At 38.5% G+C, this 20,335-nt stretch overlaps 1 protein-coding gene across 1 annotated transcript; it reads right to left on the bottom strand.

Moving 5' to 3' along the window:
• Positions 1 to 3,792: 3,792 nt before the first annotated feature.
• On the bottom strand, positions 3,793 to 19,065 carry LOC100252295 (uncharacterized). Its single transcript, XM_002272220.4, has 2 exons — positions 18,603 to 19,065; positions 3,793 to 4,355 (listed from the first exon to the last, which is right to left on the bottom strand). Exons 1-2 carry the CDS (start codon positions 18,856 to 18,858, stop codon positions 4,042 to 4,044), a joined length of 570 nt encoding a protein of 189 aa, XP_002272256.1. The 5' UTR covers positions 18,859 to 19,065; the 3' UTR covers positions 3,793 to 4,041.
• Between the last annotated feature and the right edge of the window lie 1,270 nt (positions 19,066 to 20,335).

Genomic DNA, 20,335 nt, shown 5'->3' with positions numbered 1-20,335 from the left:
GAAAACATGAATTCCATAAAATTCTTTAAATATATTAGTCATCATTGTTATAAAGTTGAATTTTGTTATAACTAATCATGATTATTATATTAGGGGTTGTTATAACTAATCATATTCATCAAATCGAGATGAGTTTGAGATAAATATAAATAAGTTGAAGGCAAATTTAAGATATTTATTCATAATGAATTTGTATATTGTCTATATTTTTTTAAAGATAAAAATAAGAATAAATTTAAAAAAGGGAGAGTCCCTTTGTCATCCTTATATATATAAGCATATTAAGATCTCATGAGTCATTAAATAGAGAAATTAATTGTCAACAAAAAGATGATAAGATAATTAATTGTTAGACATGGTTGTTAAGCACATTTTAATAACTTATTTTAAGTTTCATATCACTTTTAAGTTATCTCCTTCTTTGGATTCACTAATTTTTTTTTTTGTTTAATAGTGAAGTTGCTTTCAAGTAAGAGAGTGGACTTGATAGATGAATAGTGTACATTCCATGTGGCCATCAAGCTTGGAAGGGGCAACCCCCCCCTCTTCCCATCTTCCAAATCCCAAAGTAGACTCCTTTAATTCTCATTTTCCTTTAAGTGAACTACCAAGAAAAATAATAATGATATTTGATTATTCATTGACCTTATCAAATTAAATAAAAGTCAACCCTTTTATGAAAAAAAAAGAAGAAAAAAGTTAACCCAATATGAATGATAAGCCAACTATACCTTGACATTTTTCAATTAAATGAAAGGAAAATCTCTAATAAATTAGGTTCATAGGAAAAGAAGTTGTGGGTATTCTTAAGACTTAAGAGGAGATGCTAATACTAACACTAATACTAATACTATACAAAGTCATCATAATTTAGTACTTTGATTGGACTGAAAATATTACTTAAAAGACTAAATACAAAACTTATCAATTTCCAATGTAAAATAAATTTTATTTATAAAATAAAAAAATAAAAAAAATAAAAAAGTTATTTGAAAAGATATATTTCCACTTGGAGAAGAAGACAAAATCCATGCCTTCTCTTGTTTTCATTTGGATTGGGAGATGAAGATAAAAATTGGTTGGTGATTGCAATAGGTGATGGGCACGTTATCCTCGTAGAAAGCCACTTGACTTTCACACACTCATAACATACAATAAAATTGGAACGAATCATAAAAAGGTCGTGAAAATGAAATGCCAACCAATCCAAAAATCCCAATTATATATACATATATATATAAATAAAGGCTGGTGCAGGGCACAGAGGCTTATGGGATCTCTCTTTTGTATGGATTCATTGCACTCATCTGCTCTCCAATGTGGAATGGATACTATTATGTAATGGTATCCCCACTCTCTCAAATTATTGGAACTTGAACTGATATGTTTCCATCATATTTAGAGTTTTTGTTGTTTACTTCCACCAGACAAAAGTGGGGCGAAAGCTGGTTTTTTCTCTTGTTTGGGAAGAAAATTTTCTCACTCAACAAACAGAGAGGGGATAAGGTTTTTCCTTTTCCTCCTTTCTCATTTTCCTAGTAGTGTAGACTAATAGGTTAGTAGTCTTTTTCTTGCCCAATAAGAGTTGCAGGATTTGATGGATATGATATGATACAAATGGCATCCCATAGTGTCCTGTTTGATTCTGGATGATGACATTTCTACTGCATATACCACCATGTTACAATCTGTTTCTTAAAAAACAACTCTCAAGTGAGACAGCTCAGTGAATCCCATTATGGGGAATTCATCATTTTCTTGTTGATCATGGGAAAAGACTTCACGAAAAAACTTCTGTAACACTTGAGTTTGTATGATCAAAAGGCATATTAGGTCAGTCTCCAATCAATTGTGGAGGTCGGCAACACTAATTTTAGTATTAATTTCCTATCAATCATTGCTCAAGGGGAGTTGTTTGATTGTATCATCCAATAAGTTGACAAATCCTCTTCTATATTTTTTTAGTAACTTGAATGAGACATTTAAACATACACCCCCCTCATGGAGTTAAAGGTCAGAAGGCTTCTCATGCCTTAACCCACTTAACACTCCAAAACTACTCATTTGAAGGTCAAAACCTCCCTCTCTCCTAGCAACTGCTCCTTAAATTTTGTATCGAATAATATCTTCAAGCAAAAGGGTGAGGATTCTAGGACTGCCTGCATAAACAGTGACCCTACTCCAAGTGGAGATAAAGCAATATTCTAAGAGAAAAAACCACAAGTGGAGATACACCATGATTCTAATGGCAAGCTGTTTCGTCATTTGGCGAGGGGGATGGTTTAGCTTTTCAACCATGATAATAATAATGATAAATAAGGATTTACCACTTGTATATATCCATAGGAATGCTAGCAACAGTGGAGGGCAAGTTAAGGTACTGCACCTGATCATGTAGGCTATTTGCAGAACAAGACAAAATGCAAAGGTACTGCAAAATGATCAAAGGCAGTAATCAACAAGGCTAACACATACGATAAAATGAGGGAATAGATATTGTTGAAGTTGTTTTCCCTTTAGGCCACTGCATTGCTATATTATTGTATTAGCTTGTGGATATGAGACAAGTTAAAGAGACAATTTTTCCTTGTTTTTTTTCTGTTATTAATGCTTTGGAGTGTCCATCCTCTTTTGCTATGCATTAAAAATATAACACTATAAAAGAAGAAGCATCATTGACAATATCACTATCCATGATCAGAGTCTAATCACCACTAAATTTAGCAATCCATTCTGATAGTCCAGACCACTGGACTGGCCCAAGTTCAAACATAAATAACAACCTTGATACCCATATCTGACCAGGGAAGAAAAGAGTGATATATTATGAAAGAGACACCCTTGGTTAAATGATCCTATCAACCATATCAGCTGCATCAGATTGCATGTGTTTTAGTGAAATGCTTCAATGCAATACCTCATACTCAACAATGGTGTTCTTTCCAATATGGCAAGGGCTGTTGTACTAGTTACTTTCCAAGACTATGATGGGGTATGGCCTCTCCACAGGTTTTTGAAATATTTCTTTACCTTCCCTTCTTCGATCTTTAGAATATGTCTCACCTCTGACCATGTCAATGGGATTCAGTCAAATTGTTGAAAACCTCCTAGGTGATTGTGATATATTATCCTAATGGAGATGAAAAAAAAAACTGAATAAGTTAAACAACTAGTAGATGTCACATGCTTTAGCCACTGGGTGATTGAATGACTGTGATGGGGTTCTTTGTTTAGAGCGCAAAATGTGTAAAAAGTTGCTGAGTTATCCCTGGTGTTAATGATAAATTTCCAGTGGGACAAGTTGACCTCTTCATGTAATTAAATACTGTGCAACCTATACTTTGAATATTGACATAGATAAAGATGGTTAGTGTAATTTCATATTTAGCATTTTGCCATGAGGCAGGATCTAGTTGTTGGACAAATTAGCCTCACAAACCAATCTGGTAAGCGATTCTAGAGGATATGATTTCAGGCTCAATCCATCAATTTCATGAAAGCAAAAGGGCTAGGGAATGGTCCCTCAAGTTGAATATAAGATCACCTATGAACCGTAACCTGCCTTACCTGCCCTGAATTGAAAGATACAAAGCAAGAATTCTTTTCTGCTTAATCCAGACTTTCGTCATACCAAGTTATTTCACTCCAAGTGAAGAACTAGTCCGATTCAACTATTCTAGAAAAGAGAAAAAAAATAAAAAGTAAAGAAGAGAAGAAGCCTGGACCAGGGTCTTTATCAAGTTTGATTTTGAACTCCCAACTTCAAACCATTCATTGACAAAAGAGCAATAATTCCCACCAAAATGGTCATGCAATTTATATAAAGCAAATATTCAGCTAACATTCTTATTGGAGAAGCTCAGATGAGAAAGAAAAATATTAAAATTTTGACTTACGCACGCATAAACATGAGCAATAAAGCCTTGAAAACTACACAAAACTGCTATAAACTTTCATGGAAACATATTCATTTTGCAACATGAAAAACATTTAAGAGACATAAGACTGAAGAACCTTGCAAAGACATTTGCTTACCCACCTCTACAAAAACTTCTCAATGCTAGCAGTTAGTGTGGTTTTAGGCACTGCACCAAGGACTGCATCTTTCTTCTCACCGTTGATGAATATCATGGTTGTTGGGACGCTTCGGATTCCATATTGGGTTGCAATTGAAGGACTATCATCAGTATTCAGTTTAAAGAACTTGAGCTTCCCTGCATACTCTTCAGAGAGTTCAGCTACTACCGGATGGATGATACGGCAGGGGCCGCACCATGGGGCCCAGAACTCAACCAGCACAGGGCCAGTAGCCTTGAGAACAAGTGACTGCCATGTTGTATCAGTCACAATAGGAACTGCACTTTTAATGCAAAGAACAGGGTTAAATGAACAATCAGGGAGTATTCAAAGTGATTTTAATGAAGAATGACTTGGACTGAAATAAGAAATTTTATCCTTCGGGTTTATTCAATCATAGGTTAATGGATTGAGTTCTATCAATTTAAAGCAATTTCCATGCCATAAAACCAACTACAAATATTCAGTGTTAAGAGAGAGAGAGAGAGGCTTGAACCATGGATAGAGGTTTCACAACTGAAATCATTCCAAGAGAAACTTAACAAACAACATAAAAAATAACACTAGTTATTTTGAGAGCCAAGAGTAACAGAGTTTTCTCGTCTCTTTTGCTAACCAAGGTTGGGTTAGTCAGAGTAATCAGTTGGATTTACCATATTTACATCCATTTTCTCTACAAGATGACGTTTATAAATTCTGTTTACAAACAGAATGAAGAAAAGACAAGGTGGAGGTTCTGCCCAGACACACTGTTGTTAAATTGCACTAACAGAAAACTCCAGGAAACCAAAAATATTAATTCAAGATTCCTGTCCAGGATAATAAGAATAACCCTCACTTGAAGGGAGATAACATGAAGCACTTTATTTGGTCAAGCTTGCTGCATTTTCTTGGTGCTTTATGCTTAGCTATTTTATATTAAACTTCTTTACTTGAATAACAAAGCATATCCATGCCAGAAAATCCTATCAGGTCCAGGATCAATCTCGGTTGGCTGGCTTGCTTTGCTTGGTTGGTGGACAGGGCAAACCCCCAGGTCACCGAACCCCTAGGTCACCTCCCCAGCTATGAACCTCAGGCTATTGTGTTGCTTGCTTTTACCATTAACCTTCATCTTATCTGTCTTGTCCAGGCAAGCAAGGAGAGAAAGAGGTGGTGCCATGGAAAGATGAAGTAGACTGAATTGAGGTGGATGTCTCAGGAGTTCATTTAAACATAGGGTGGTAGATCAAGACTTCATATTCCACTTGAGTTTTAGTGAGTGGATTCTGTTGTTCTTAGTTAATGAAATTAGATTAGAAAAGCTCCGAAGGGAGCACAACCCAAGCAAACAGAAGAATACTCAGACTGCACCTATTGTCATAAGACAGGGAACATAAGAAAGAGAATGACAAATCCCTTTATCCACTAATGTTGCCCAAGCTATTAATGTACACGAGTGTCATCTCATTCCACCAGAACCATGGTCAGCCCCCGATTGGAAAGAAACCAGCACTTTGTCCTTTAATTTTGGGATTATGGATTTGATGTCCCAAAAGTTTCCACATTCCTTTGTTTTCCAAATTTACCAGACTAAACAAAGAGGAACAGTTCTCCATATCTTTCTCCTACCTTATTTGATATATCTTCAATTCCACCTAGTGAGAACTTTCCAGTATCTAAGAAGCACTGAAACAACCTGAAATAATGCAAACACCATGGCCCCACAACAGACACTGCAATCCATTTTAAGTTACAATTTTCAGCAACGTTTGATGCAGAGAACAATGTATTTGCAAAGAGATTTCTCAACATCAGTTCCATGCCTTCCACCCCCTCAAACTACCTTCTATAGCACTCCCTCAAAATGGACCAGAAAAGGCATAGAGGAACTATCTTCTGAAACCACTTCTCATAAGTTCAAGATTCATGAATTCTTTGTGTCTGGAAAACATGAATTAAAAAAACACAATTTTTTTTTATTTTTTTTTCTGAGATAGGCAAAGGAAAAAAAAAATCATCAAAAAGCACCTAAGAAAAAAGGGAGGAGCAAACCAAGTGCACATGAGGTATATGAAGAGCACCAGAAGGCAAAAAGGGACAAAACAAAGAATTTTGGAAGTACCATCATTAAACTGTATCTTAAAAGACCCTATCAAAAATATATCCAAAAAGATATCTCTCTTCTTTTATGGCAGAAAATAAAGGGGCCATAAAGAGCAGTTCATTCCAAGAAAGTCCCTGATTGACTTAGGCAAATAAAAAAGAAAAGTGGTTAAACCAGACCTGTGGCACTAAAACCCAGTCACTCTGATCTGATTAAAAAGACAGTATTTTTTCAATCTCTTTCAAGCAAGAGATATACATCCAGGTTTATCCCAGAGAAATTGAAAAAGAAAAAGAAGAAAATACAACATGAAATAAAAGCCAAAAAAGAAAAAGAAAAATGGACAAACAACAACAGATTATTACCATCCTCGAAGAGACACAACTTGGCATCCATTCAAGAAGAAACAAATATGGTTCCATCAGGGATATGATTTACAGGTTACAACATATATCCAAAACAAATCAAATGAAACATAAATGAATAAGAACAACAACAAAAACAACAATTTGAGATCAAAGACTTGAGCCCTTGACTTCAATTTAAAATTGGAAATAAGCAAGCAAACATAGTTCATGTACCTCCAAATTAGTTTTTGTTAGCAAAGGCAATGTAGAATCAGGTTTAGTCAATGTTTTGTGTATGTTAGGTAGGGAGTAGATCATGCAGTAATTCAAGGAATTGAATAGTTGCATACTAAACCTCTTTTCTGCCAATAGCTGTACAGATCATGTACTTATACACTATAAATACTTCTCTGGTCTAATTAAGTGAGGGTATACGCAATGTATACAAAGTAGCCACAAGACCCAAAAGGAAGTGCGAAGACACAAAAACCATCAAATGCGCCCTACAAAGAGCCTAACCAATCTAAAAATCCTATCGGCCTTCATTGCCACCATTCCTTCCATCACCTTTATATTCCTTCTCCTTCTTCTCTTTTTGCCTGTTTGTTTTTCCGATGGCCAGAATTTATGAAAAAACTCTTACTGAAACAACACAGCAGACTAGATCCATCACCCATTATGAAAATCCAACCCTTCATATTACTCTGGAAAACTGAATGGCAGAAATTTTCTTGGATGGTCACAAGCTGTGTCACTTTTTGTTAAGAATGGAGGAAAGATGGGATATTTGGCCAGTAGCATTAAACAACTAAAATCTCAGATCCTTCTTTCAAATTATGAGAAGCTGAAAAATCTAGGGTCATCTCATGGTCGATCAACTCTATGCAACATGGGATCAATAAACCTTTTCTATTCCTTTCTACTGCCAAAGAAGTTTCGGATACAATATCTCAAACATTTTCCAAGAAAGGAAATGGTGTTTGTATATTTGAGTTGAAAACAACAATTAACAATACAAAGCAGGGAGATCTCACTGTGACTACCTACTATAACATTATGGTGGTTTTATGGCAAGAATTGGATATGCATCAGTATTTAGAGATGAAAGCACCAAAGGATGTGGCAACAGCAGAAATCTTGGAACAAGATTGAGTCTTTGAACTTTTAGCCAAGCCCAATCTTGGGTTTGATGAGGTTAGAGATAGAATGGTTGGTAAGGAACCTTTCCCATCTTTAGATAAAACTTTCTTTTATGTGAGCAATGAAGAAGATTGCAAGACTTTGATGATCAAGTTGTTGGGATTGACCCCTTAAAACAAGACATGATATAACAAAGTTAGACTTAACTATCCCATTGCTATCCTATTGGTGTATTGACATTGATTTGAACATTCGGCTCATATCTCTTATATTGTACATGATTTGGGTGCATTAAGAGTTGTACAGAATATACAAGTCATGGGTTCCTTATTAGTAGATAAATTGTCCACAATCAGTTAATAGATTTAGGTAATCCAGTAGAGACTGTGGCGTACTACCTCCAAATTGGAGGGATGACTTGTCTTGGCTGTCGGGATCAGTTTTCCATGGTGAGTGCACTAGTGTATGTCATGCATACTGGACAGGACCTACGGTGAATCATGATGCAAGGCTATCAAATATCATGATTCACCAAGTTACTATATTGTATGGATTCGCAACCTTGAGAAGATATTGAGTCTGTACCAAAATTAACAAAAGACTTTGACCTATGGGTGAAACCATAAAGTGGTCATATATCCCCAACAGATATTCTCAATAAAGGCGTCATGATATTTCATGGGATTGAGACAATGTGTCCCCGTTGGTGATTCAAAAGACATGTGATCATGAAATTTGTGGCCATATTAATTCTTTTAATGGAATTTGAAATATACTCCTTAAAGTTAGAGTATGTCAATTGATCACATAATAAGTGGGATCTGTAACTCAAGAATCAGAGAGGTACTCTTGATAGGAAATAACACTATTTTGTTAGATTACGGATACCAATTCATGGGGAATCTGCATACAGTGGATAATAGGTCACGGGCCTGAACTTCGTCTCATTATTATTTACATAGGGTATTGGAGTGTAGTTGATTCTCTTTAGTGGAATGTTAGATCAATTTAGGAATTGGATTTTGAGGAAGCCAATACTCTCATGGGTCTCAATAGTTCCCGCTTTGAGCTCATATACCATGATGGCACGGTTTATGGAGGTTGGATTGACTCTAAGTTCATTCTTATGCATAAGGGCATTTTAGTAATTACACAAGGTTACACAGGAGATAATGAATAAGGTCTCGGATTTGGACTAATTGATTAATTAAATAGTCTTATATGGTTAATTAATCAATTAAAATCCATTTTGAGCTAAATTAATTGACCTAAGCCTTAGTGGGGTTAAGTAATGGGTAACCTTATAAATACCCCTTTATGGGTTAAGATTTCCTAATGACTTTCAGCTAGTCATCTTCCACCTTACAGAGAGAAAGAGAGTCAAAGTTTCCTCCCTTCCATTGCCCACACTTTGGAGTACCAAGATCATGGTTCGAGTCATCAGGCGGAAGATCTTGGGTTTATGAGACCTTCAAACTCTTCAGACTTCTTCTTCATTGGATGGAATTTGATTTGGGAACATCCAGATCACAGGTATGAATACCGTATCTCTAGATCTATAGTTAATAATGGTTTTTATAGTCATGTGTTTCCACAGTGATAGATTTAGATAGGGATAGATGCATGCACCCTATGAGATTCAAGGTACGAGAATTGAGTAATCTGGGGTTCCCAGCACAAGCCCATTTCACAAGAAAGTTCAGGACTTAACATAGTTCAAGAGAGTTTTAACTCTGCTGCTACCGCTCAAAACAAACCAAGGATAAAAAAACTTAAGGAAAAAGATAATGAATGGTGTGACTACTACAACAAGCCGAAACATGTTGGAAACTATATGGAAAATCTTCTTTTCTAAGTGACAAAGAAGGTGAGTAACCCTATAAGAAGGAGAATCACATTGTGACCACCGAAGATTCTAAACCTATATGTGGCATGCTTGGTGGGAGAACTCAACGATAATGCCTCTTTCACCAAAATTGGAGACATTGTACAAAATTTTGGGATAGATTTGTAACTTGAAATCTAGTAATTCTGCTCAATCAATTAATACCCATACAACTTTGAAAGCCTATGATAATGTCTCATCTAATCCTTGGGTCATTGATTAAGGGCAATCCATCACATGAGTAGCAATTTAGATGCTTTTTTAACCTATATTCCATGTTTAGGAAAAGATAAGTCAAGGTTGTCAATGGCCCTTTTTTCCCATTAGTAAAGTTACAAAGAACTAAAAAATTTTGTAAAAATATTTTGGGATCGTATCTTCTTGAAGATGGACTTGTTCACCATTCCTTAGGTTATGACACACCTAACAAAATGAAGTAGCAAAGAGAAAAAACAAATATTTGTTGGAAGTTGCTAGAGCCTTACAGTTTACCCACAATGTCCCTAAAATTTACTAAAGTGATGTCTTAACTGCTACCTATTTAATAAGTTGCACACCCTCCAAAATTCCTGTCAAGGTTTTAAAACACTCTTTCCTAGTATTAATCTCTCCGAGTCCCTTCCTCTTAAGGGTTTTGGGTGTGCAATCTTTATTCATCTTTCAAGCAGGGTACGATCCAAATTAAATCCAAGAACCATTAAGTGCATATTTTTGGGTTACTCACTTACACAAAAGGGGAACAAATGTTTTCGCCCTCCTATCAAGAAAAATTTTGTTACTATGGATGTAAAATTCTTCAAAAATCTCTCTATTTTCATGGAGGAGAGAGAGAGGGTTAGAGAGAGAAAGATCGCGAGAGAGAGAGTGAGCGGTGGCGATGAGGGTTCGACGGAAATCGCAGAAGGCGCGAGCCATGCGAGGCCTGGGAAGAATGTCAAGAGGGGTGGATTCGGCGTGGAATCGAAAAGTTTCGAGGTCGAGGTGGAGGAGAGGAGAGGCAGATTGCATGCCACGATTGTGGAACGGAAAGGCGGGATCTCGTCGTGGGTCAGACTAGGTCCGGTGAGCCTCGGGATAGTCTTCGAATGTCTGAATCTGAGTATTGAGGACGGAAGAATGGGTAGGTGGGTAAGAGAGTGGAAGGAGAATGGGAGGATGTACTCTCTGTCGCGCGACTACAACAGAGGGGGCTGCTTTCTCCGTTTGGGGGTTGCGGATTTGGAGAGAAAGAGGTTTAGCGTCTTTATTCCCAAAGGAAGAGGAGTAAAGGGCGGATGGGCTTCAATGGTGGACATATTGCGGAGTTTGGGTTGCGAAGAAAGTTACCCTAATAACCAGAAGGTAGATGTGTCTCGGTCGAAGCCGAACATGGTGAAGTCATATATGGAAGCGACCAAAGTGGCGAAGGAAAAGGAGAGAGCAGCAGTTAGGGTAGATGTCACCAAGGAGGAGGTGGGGAGGAATTTATCCAAACTTGGCCACTGTATTGTTGGGACTTGGAATCACAATGCAGCGAAGGGGGACGATCTCAGAGGGTGGGGATCCCAGTTAGCGAGAATCTGGAGGTTAAAAGGAAATTTAGGGCTGGCTAAAATGGAGAGGGGTAAGGTTTTAATGGAGTTTGAGATCCCGGCAGAGGCTGAGCAAGCCTCTAAGATGGGAAGCATTTTGCTTGGGGGGGTAGCTCTCCATTTAGAGAAGTGGAGTCCAAAGACGGGATGTTTGAAGGAAGGGGAAAGGAGCAATGAAGCTTGGGTACGGGTAGTAAGGCTACCTGTCTCCCTGTGGGAACGGGATATTCTGAGGAAGATTGGGGAGGCGTGTGGGGGTCTCCTTGCGATTGATCATCAAACGGAAAAAATGGAGGAATTACAGTGGGCACGCCTCTTGGTGAAGCGGAACGGTGAGTCTCCTCCCAGCCTAGTGGAGGTTTGGGTTGATGGGTTTTGTTACGCGGTAACCTTATGGTGGGAAATCAGGGTAGTCATCAAATTTCCGGCGACTGAAAAGAGAGGGAAGGCCGTCGTGACAGTTGCGAAGGAAGAGGGTGATGCGAGTGCACGCGCGGGGGTGCGCGTGTTGGGGGCGATGGAGGACTCAAGGCTCGAGGACTGCCTGCTGACTGCGGATGGGACATAGCGTCAGTCCAGTGGGTCGGGTCAAACCTCGGATCCAACTCGGAGCGAAGACGGGCCTCCAGGCGGGCCCCATGCATCGGGTGGGCTGGGATTGTTGGGCCAAGCAACACCTTATAGAGGGTCTAAGGCTTATATTTCCACTGGGCCAAGTCCGCCTGGGCTGGTGTTTTATGGGAATGGGAATGGGAAGCCCAAGGAAAAGGCCGGGCCATTGAGTTTGCTTAAAGGGGATGGGCCTGCATTTCAAAGTCCATCTCCTCCTGGTTCTTCTAAGGCCCAGACGGAGAAGGGCTCCTCTGCTGTGGAGCGCATTCGAAGCCCGTTGAGGGGCCCAGACATGGATATCTCTACTTGCTGGGGGAAGGATGATCAGTGGGGGCTACGACGTGGAGATGAGACACAGTGGGGATCTCCAGGACCGACAGTGCCTTGCTGGAGGAAGACGCAAGGTATGATAACGTTTCGTCCTCCTCTGGAATGGTGGCTCTGGACCCTTCTCCTCCTTTCCTTTCTTCTTTTGGTCGGACTCCAAGGAAGGAGTCTTTCGACCGTTCTGGGCTTATTGTGGAGTCAACCAAGGGGGATTGTCTATGCAAGGAAATTGGGCATTCAGAGCAGTTTGTGGGGAAGTGTTGGGACTTGGTAGAGATCAGTAACGATAGCATGGAAGATGATAGAAAGGCTTTGTGCCTAGCCCGGTCTATTTCTCAAGAAGAGAGTGCATGGGTGGAAGAAAGATGGGAAGAAAGTGATTTGGCTAGGTTCAGTCAATTCCTGGGATTTTCGACAGAGGGCTTAGAGAAAGACATTCTGGAGTTCATGGTTAAAATTAGGAAGAGAAGAGAAAGAATTCACAGCAAAGCTATGTTGGAGAAATCGAAATTTGAAAGAGAATTGAGAAGACTTGAATGCTCAGTTAACTATGAGGGGGGGAAGAAGAGAAAGGATACTGTGTAAGGAAGAGGGTGCCAAATTATGGAAGTCCAATGAAAATAAGGCTCTTGAGCTGGAATGTACACGGGGTCAATGATAGCTCCAAGAGGAAAGTGATTAAAGCTCTGATTAGAAAGCAGAAAGTTGATTTGTTTTGTATCCAGGAAACGAAAATTCAATCCATGAATGAGGGTATGGTGAGGAGTTTGGGGTCAGGGAGGTTCCTGGATTGGGGTGCTTTGGATGCTCAGGGAGCCGCAGGAGGGATTCTAATTTGCTGGGACAAAAGAACCCTAGAAATCCTTGAGATGGAAATGGGTCAATTCACAATTTCTTGCAGACTTAGGAATGTTGAGGATGGAAAGACCTGGATTTTTACGGGTGTGTATGGGTCGTTTTCCAAAGAAGACAGGGACACCTTCTGGGGGGAGCTTGGGGCGATTAGGGGAATCTGGGATGATCCTTGGTGTGTCGGGGGTGATTTTAACGTCACTCTAAACCTTGGGGAAAGGAGTAATCAGGGGAGGCTGACTGGCGCCATGAGAAGATTTGCCCAGGTGATGGATGAGTTAGAGCTTTTGGATAGTCCTTTGCAAGGGGGGGTGGCTTCCTGGAGTGGGGGAAGGAATAACCAAGCTTGGGCTAGACTGGACCGGTTTTTAGTGACCCAAGATTGGTTGGACTGTTTCAGTGGGGTCCTTCAGTGCAGGCTGCCCAGACCCGTTTCTGACCATTTCCCCATTTTACTGAAAGGTGGGGGGATAAGAAAGGGCCCCTCCCCTTTTAGGTTTGAAAACATGTGGCTCAAAGTTGAGGGGTTTAAGGATCTCCTTCGGGGATGGTGGCAGGAGGCGGGAGGGAGGAGGAGGGCTAGTTTCAGAGTGGCTTCAAAATTGAAGTTTCTGAAGGATAAAATCAAATCTTGGAACAGGGATGTGTTTGGTAAGTTGGAAGTCAACAAAAATCTAGCCTTGCAACAAGTAGAATTTTGGGATAGGGTAGAGAGTGACAGGAGTCTAACTGAAAGGGAGTCAGAGTTGAAAACAGAGGCTAAGGAGGCCTTCAAAAATTGGGTTCTTCTAGAAGAAACGCATTGGAGACAATCATCTAGGGAGTTATGGCTGAGGAAAGGTGATAAGAATACGGGTTTCTTTCACCGGATGGCTAATGCTCATAGAAGAAATAACTCCATGGATAAGATTAAAATCAATGGGAGGTGGCTGGAGGAGGAGAGGGAGGTGAGAGAGGGGGTTGTGAATGCCTTTCAACAGTTGTTGTCAGAGGACCAATCATGGAAATCTGATATAGAAGGGTTGCAACTCAAAATTTTAAACCATGCTGAAGCTGAAGGTTTGGAGCAGCCATTTACTGAGGCAGAGATTCACTTGGCTCTGATGGGGATGAATGGTGATAAGGCCCCAGGCCCGGATGGGTTCACAGTGGCCTTTTGGCAATTCTGTTGGGAGTTTGTGAAAGAGGAAATTGTGGACGTGTTCAAGGAGTTTTATGAAGACAAGTCGTTTGCCAAGAGCCTTAACTCTACTTTTCTTGTCCTCATTCCTAAGAAAGGGGGGGCTGAGGACTTGGGGGATTTCAGACCCATCAGCCTACTTGGGGGTGTGTATAAGCTCCTGGCCAAAGTGCTGTCCAACAGAATTAAGGAGGTGCTAGACAAGGTGGTTTCGCCGGACCAAAATGCCTTTGTGAAGGGAAGACAGATTTTAGATGCTTCACTCATAGCCAATGAGGTAATTGACTATTGGCTTAAACGCAAGGAGAAAGGGGTGATATGTAAACTGGATATTGAAAAAGCCTATGATAGTATTAATTGGAACTTCCTCATGAAGGTCATGCGGAAGATGGGCTTTGGGGACCGGTGGATGAAATGGATTTGGTGGTGTATTTCAACGGCAAGCTTTTCTATTCTGGTCAATGGGGTGCCGGCTAGTTATTTCTCCAACTCTAGGGGGTTACGCCAAGGAGATCCACTCTCTCCCTACCTCTTTGTGCTGGGTATGGAAGTTCTAAGCGCTATGTTGAGAAGGGCTGTTGATGGGGGCTTCACTTCAGGTTGTAACATCCAAGGGAAGGGGGGAATGGAGATTAATGTGTCCCATTTACTATTTGCTGATGATACGATCATATTTTGTGAAGCGAGGCAAGATCACATTACTTACCTAAGCTGGATTTTGGTGTGGTTTGAGGCAGCCTCTGGTCTTAGAATAAATCTTGCTAAAAGTGAAGTAATCCCGGTTGGAGAGGTGGAAGACATTGAGATGTTGGCGGTGGAGTTAGGGTGTAAAGTGGGGACCCTCCCTTCGGTTTATTTGGGGCTGCCGTTGGGAGCCAAGCACAAGGCCATGGCTATGTGGGATGGGGTTGAAGCAAGAATGAGAAGAAGGCTTGCACTGTGGAAAAGACAATATTTGTCAAAGGGTGGGAGGATTACCCTCATCAAAAGCACTTTGGCCAGCATGCCGATTTACCAATTGTCTCTTTTTCGCATGCCTAAGCTAGTTGTTAAAAGGCTTAAAAAGCTTCAAAGGGACTTTCTTTGGGGAGGGGGAAGTATGGAAAGAAAGATTCATCTAATCAATTGGGCGGTGGTGTGTACCCAAAAGGAAAGTGGGGGCCTAGGTATTCGGAAAATTGATCTTTTGAATAAGGCTCTGTTGGGGAAATAGATTTGGCGGTTCGCCATTGAGGAAGATTTTTTCTGGAGAAAGGTGGTTGGGGTGAAGTATGGCCGGTTGGGTTTTGGTTGGAGAACAAAGGAGGCCCGCGGAACGTTTGGGGTGGGGGTTTGGAGGGATATCTTGAAGGAGTCGTCTTGGTGTTGGGATAATATTGAGTTCAAAGTGGGAAAGGGGACTAAGGTGAATTTCTGGACTGACCATTGGTGTGGTAATGAGGTGCTGGCCCAAAATTTTCCCCAGTTGTTTGAATTGGCAGTCCAAAGGAACGCCTCGGTAAATGAGATGTGGGATTCTAGCCTCGGTCAAGGAGGTTGGAATATAAGACTCTCTAGAAACTTTAATGATTGGGAGCTGGACGCTTTAGGAGAGCTGCTGCATTTGTTGAGGGATTTGAGGACTTCTCTTGAAGAGGACGCAGTGATTTGGAAAGGAGAGAGTCACGGCCTCTTTCGGATTAGAGATGCCTACAAGCTCCTGTCAGGGTCTAATGTCATTACTTTCCCAAAAAAGAGCATTTGGGTGGACAAGGTCCCAACCAAAGTTGCTTTTTTTGCTTGGGAGGTGTCTTGGGAGAAAGTTTTAACTTTGGACAAGCTTCAAAGACGGGGATGGCAGTTTCCTAACAGGTGTTTTTTATGTGGTTGTGAAGAGGAAAATGTAAATCATATTCTTTTACACTGTACAGTTGTAAGGGCTCTCTGGGAGATTGTTTTGGCCTAATTGGGTGTTCCCAGAGAAAGTCAAAGATATGTTAGTCGGTTGGAGGGGCCCTTTTGTGGGGAGAAAGAGGAAAAGGATTTGGACTTCCATTACGCTGTGTATTTTTTGGACGGTTTGGAAGGAGAGAAATAGATTAGCTTTCAGGGGGGGCTCTCTAGCTATTCAGAAGCTAAAGAATTCTTTTGTTTGTAACTTGTGGAGTTGGGCTAGGGTGTATTTGGGAGAGGAGTCCTCTTCGCTTATAGGTTTTTTGGAATGGCTTGCCGCTCCCTAAGGGGTGGTGAGTGTTGGTTGTTGGTTTGGCTACTGTGTATACGTCCTGTATGCTTTGTGGCTTTTTGCCTCGTTTAATATATTTGCGCTCACTTATCAAAAAAAAAAAATTCTTCAAAAATCTATCATACTTTTCCAAGACATCTTCAAGGGGAGAAAAAAGGTATAAAAGATTTATCATATCCTCTATCCTATCCTTTATATCAACTTAATTTGTCCTACCTGATTCCAACCACTTCTTTAATGGATCCTATGCTTGTCTCTAACTAGTCCATCAACCAAATTAACACCGAACAGTAAGGGAACATCAAGGAAACTGAACTGGAAAATGAACCGGTCAATGTTGAAACTGTAGAGGGCATTTCAGAAATGAAGCAAATAAAAAATGTATCCAATCCTTCAAATTTGTTGGTTTATTCACAAAGAAAACAGGACAAGGTAATGGATCCTCTCTCTCTCTCTCTCTCTCTCTCTCTCTCTCTCTCTCTCTCTCTCTCTCTCTCTCTCTCTCTCGCTCTCCCCCCCAACCTTTAAATTTGAAGGCAGGTAATTTTGATACTCTATTTCTACTGAAACCCTTGTTTTTTTGTTGATTTTGATGTTCCTATTGCTATAACGAAAGGTGTAAAAGATTGTACAAAACATTGTCTTTCCAAGTTTGTGTCATACCATCACTTTAATCCTAATTTGAAAGCTTTCACCACTAGGTTATCTTCTTAGTCTATTCCAAAAAATGTACAAAGACTCTAAAAGATCTAAATGGGAAATGGGAAGTAGTTAAATAAAAATAAAACTTGTGACACATAGCCTAACCGCATGGATATGACATTGGAAATTCCATCCTCACCCAATCAGGATGCTTTTTTTTTTTTTGATAGGTAAGATTAGAGAATATATGAATTTAAAATAAAAAATAAATAAATAAATAAAAAGAGGGGCCAAAATAGCATCCCCAAGTATACAGAAAGTACAATCAAGATGCATTTTATTCCCCCAAATGTGATGTAATTAACTTTTTGAAAGTTGAAATACGCAAACTATCATTAATAAGAAAATGAAAAGATGCTCATTTCAGCTATAGCAGTGAAAGAAATTCCATCCTCAATAAACAATTCATTTTGATATACCAGGAGAGAGGAGAAGAGGAAACTTTAAAACCCACCCTTTTTACTTATTTGGTTTATCTATGGTGGAAGAACTGGAGAATGGGGGGGATTTAGAAGAGAACCTTTCTTCCCATGCTCCTTAAAACTGACAACTCAAAAATAAGGTAATTTGGAGAAAAAAACTAGGCATAGATTGCACACAACATTTTCTACGTAAGGTACAAGTGCTTTTTAGAAAGGATTGAGTGCGGTCTACCTTTATCTTGCTTTCCCACTTCCTCTCCTAAACAAACCAAAGAAAATGATCAAGCTTCCTCTCCATTTCTCTTCTCTTCATTTCTCATCTATTCTTTTCTTTCATTCATTCTCTTCTCTCTCTTAAGTGGTGAATCAAAAAGATTAGAGGCCCTAAACCAACTATTGGTTACTTTTTATCCTTGCAATATCTGATCAATGTACTTCCCATCTCACTCCTTTCCTGCTATACAATCTTTAATCCATAACCCTCCTTGAATACAATCAATGCAATTGAGGCTCATAAGCATATACCACTCAGTTTTAAAAATTGAAGTGGCTATGAGGATGCTTGATTAGGAAACAAATTCGAGTGAAGGAGTTGCTAGGCCCTAGGATGAGTGCATGTGCATACGTGTTTAACCTATGAACTCAAATCCCTATTGAATGGAACAGATATAGAATGTCACCTCAGGTACTTTTTATTTTACCAACCTTGAGTTTGTCTATTCCAGCAAATTTTCACCTATTTTGCATATCCTCGAAATATATATTTGATTCAGCTCATCTAAATCAATCATCCCCAAGCACCCACATGATTAATGAACAATGAGTCGGGAAGAGCCTATGAATTCCCATGTTTTATACCCATTCCCAGTACTCAACTTCCTTACCTGAATTGACTCCTCTCCAATTATTTAGACAAACCCCCTTTGAAACCACTAAACAATCTCAATAGCAATCAAGATATCATTCATCTATAAGAAATTAAAATCGACTAAACGTAAAATCTCCCAAGGAAATATTAAATTTCAGGCACCGGACATTAGCTACCAACAAAATATTTTCCAGAAAAAATAAAATCTTTCACAATGAATCTTCGAGAAATAAGCTCCCAAAAACATTTCTGAGAGATGCTGATTCGAAACAAACATGAATCAAAAAGAAAAAAAAGGAGAATCCTAACCATCAAGAGCCGTCTCCTGAGCTTCACACACAATTCGCCCTCCTCGACGACAAACCCTCGAAGTCCTCGAATTCAATGAAGCCAAAGCAGAACTGGAATTGGTGTGGATCTTCAAACCCGAGAATTCTGGCAACGAAAAAGAACTCCGGCCTACCGATACGACTGTCGGCGATGGCATCACCCCAGGCAGCAAAGCCGCACGGGGATCGGAGGAAGAAGAGCAAGGGAGGACGACAGAATGTAACGCAGTGGCCATTGATGGGAGAGAAATGTGTATGATTTAGAGAGAGAAAATGAAGGTTCAATCGTCAGTATATATAGGGTTGGGGAAATGGTGGTCAGAGACTCAGAGTAAGGCACTTAAGATGACGATGACTTGAATATTAGCTGAGGGGGTGGTGGCGTCCTCGGAGTCTCAGTCCCCACTAACCCCCTCTCAACGGTAGTTCCATAAGGTAGTTGCATAGGATACGTACAAGGTGGTCTTATATATTTAATTTCTATAATGAATAAAAAATAAACTAAAAACATTTTATTTTTCAAAATTCTAAATTTATTTAAAATAATAATTATATATTGCATTCCAATATTTGCTAGAAAAAATATGAAATTTCTTTTATGATATTTAGAAAAATCTAAAATTAGTAAATAATTATTTATTTATTTATTAATCATTTTTATTATTAAAATATTTTAAATTTTATATATAAAAAAATTATATTATATTGCTTAACATATAGAAATATTATATATATATATATAATCTTTTTTTATTCTATCTTATGTTATATCGGACCAATTAAACCTAATCATAAGATAAATTACAATCTTATATTTACAAGAGATAGATTAAAATTTATTCGTCGCGTGACCCAATTGGTTGAGGTGAACATTTGGACCAATGAGTGGCACATGCTCTTGGTTCCAATCCTACGTAAATGATACTTGAATTTATTAGGTCGTGGTCATTACGAGGCAATCAACTCCTTTATTATAAAATAAAATAAAAATTCAAAATTTAAAAAGAAAATGGGGATTGATTTTTGTTAAAATATTTTTATTTATTATCCTTCAAATATAAATTTAATAATTTTCCAAGAAATTTATCAAATATTGAATTTTTATAATAAATATTTCAAAATATTAGGAAATTTCAATTTTTAAAATGTCCTACAAACCTCTTAAATGATAGATGTTAATTCCATAGAAATGAGCAAAAATGGAATATATGGAAAAGTTCATGGAGAATATTTTTCTCTTTTTGATTTTACACAGAAAAAGCTCATGGAGGGAATATCAATGCCTTCTTTGATAACTTATTTCAAAAACGAAAAACAGTTTATAAGAACAGATTTTGAAAACTATTATATGATAAAACCTAAAATATTTTTAATATATTTTAAATATGTTTTAAAAATAATTTTTATGTCAAATATTTTGTTTTTAATCAGTTTATATATTTGTATAATTATTTTTAAAACAATTATTAAAAAACAACAAAAAAAACAAAAAACAATTTTTTTTATCACCAAATGTGTTTTCTTGATCTTTTGTTTTGAATAATAAAAAATTATTCTAAAAAATAATTGTCAAACAATCCTTAAATTTTTTTAAAAAATTTGTTTTTTATTTAATTATAAGAAAAATAAGATGAATATAAAAAGAGTTTAAAAATATGAATATCATCATCATCCACATTCAAAATAAAAAACATCATAATTTTAAAATAAAAA

The sequence above is a fragment of the Vitis vinifera genome, chromosome 12 (genome assembly GCF_030704535.1).
Source record: "Vitis vinifera cultivar Pinot Noir 40024 chromosome 12, ASM3070453v1".
In the NCBI taxonomy this organism is placed as follows: Eukaryota; Viridiplantae; Streptophyta; class Magnoliopsida; order Vitales; family Vitaceae; genus Vitis; species Vitis vinifera.
The sequence above is the reverse complement of the archived record's forward strand: the minus strand, read 5'-3'. Positions and strand labels throughout refer to the sequence as shown.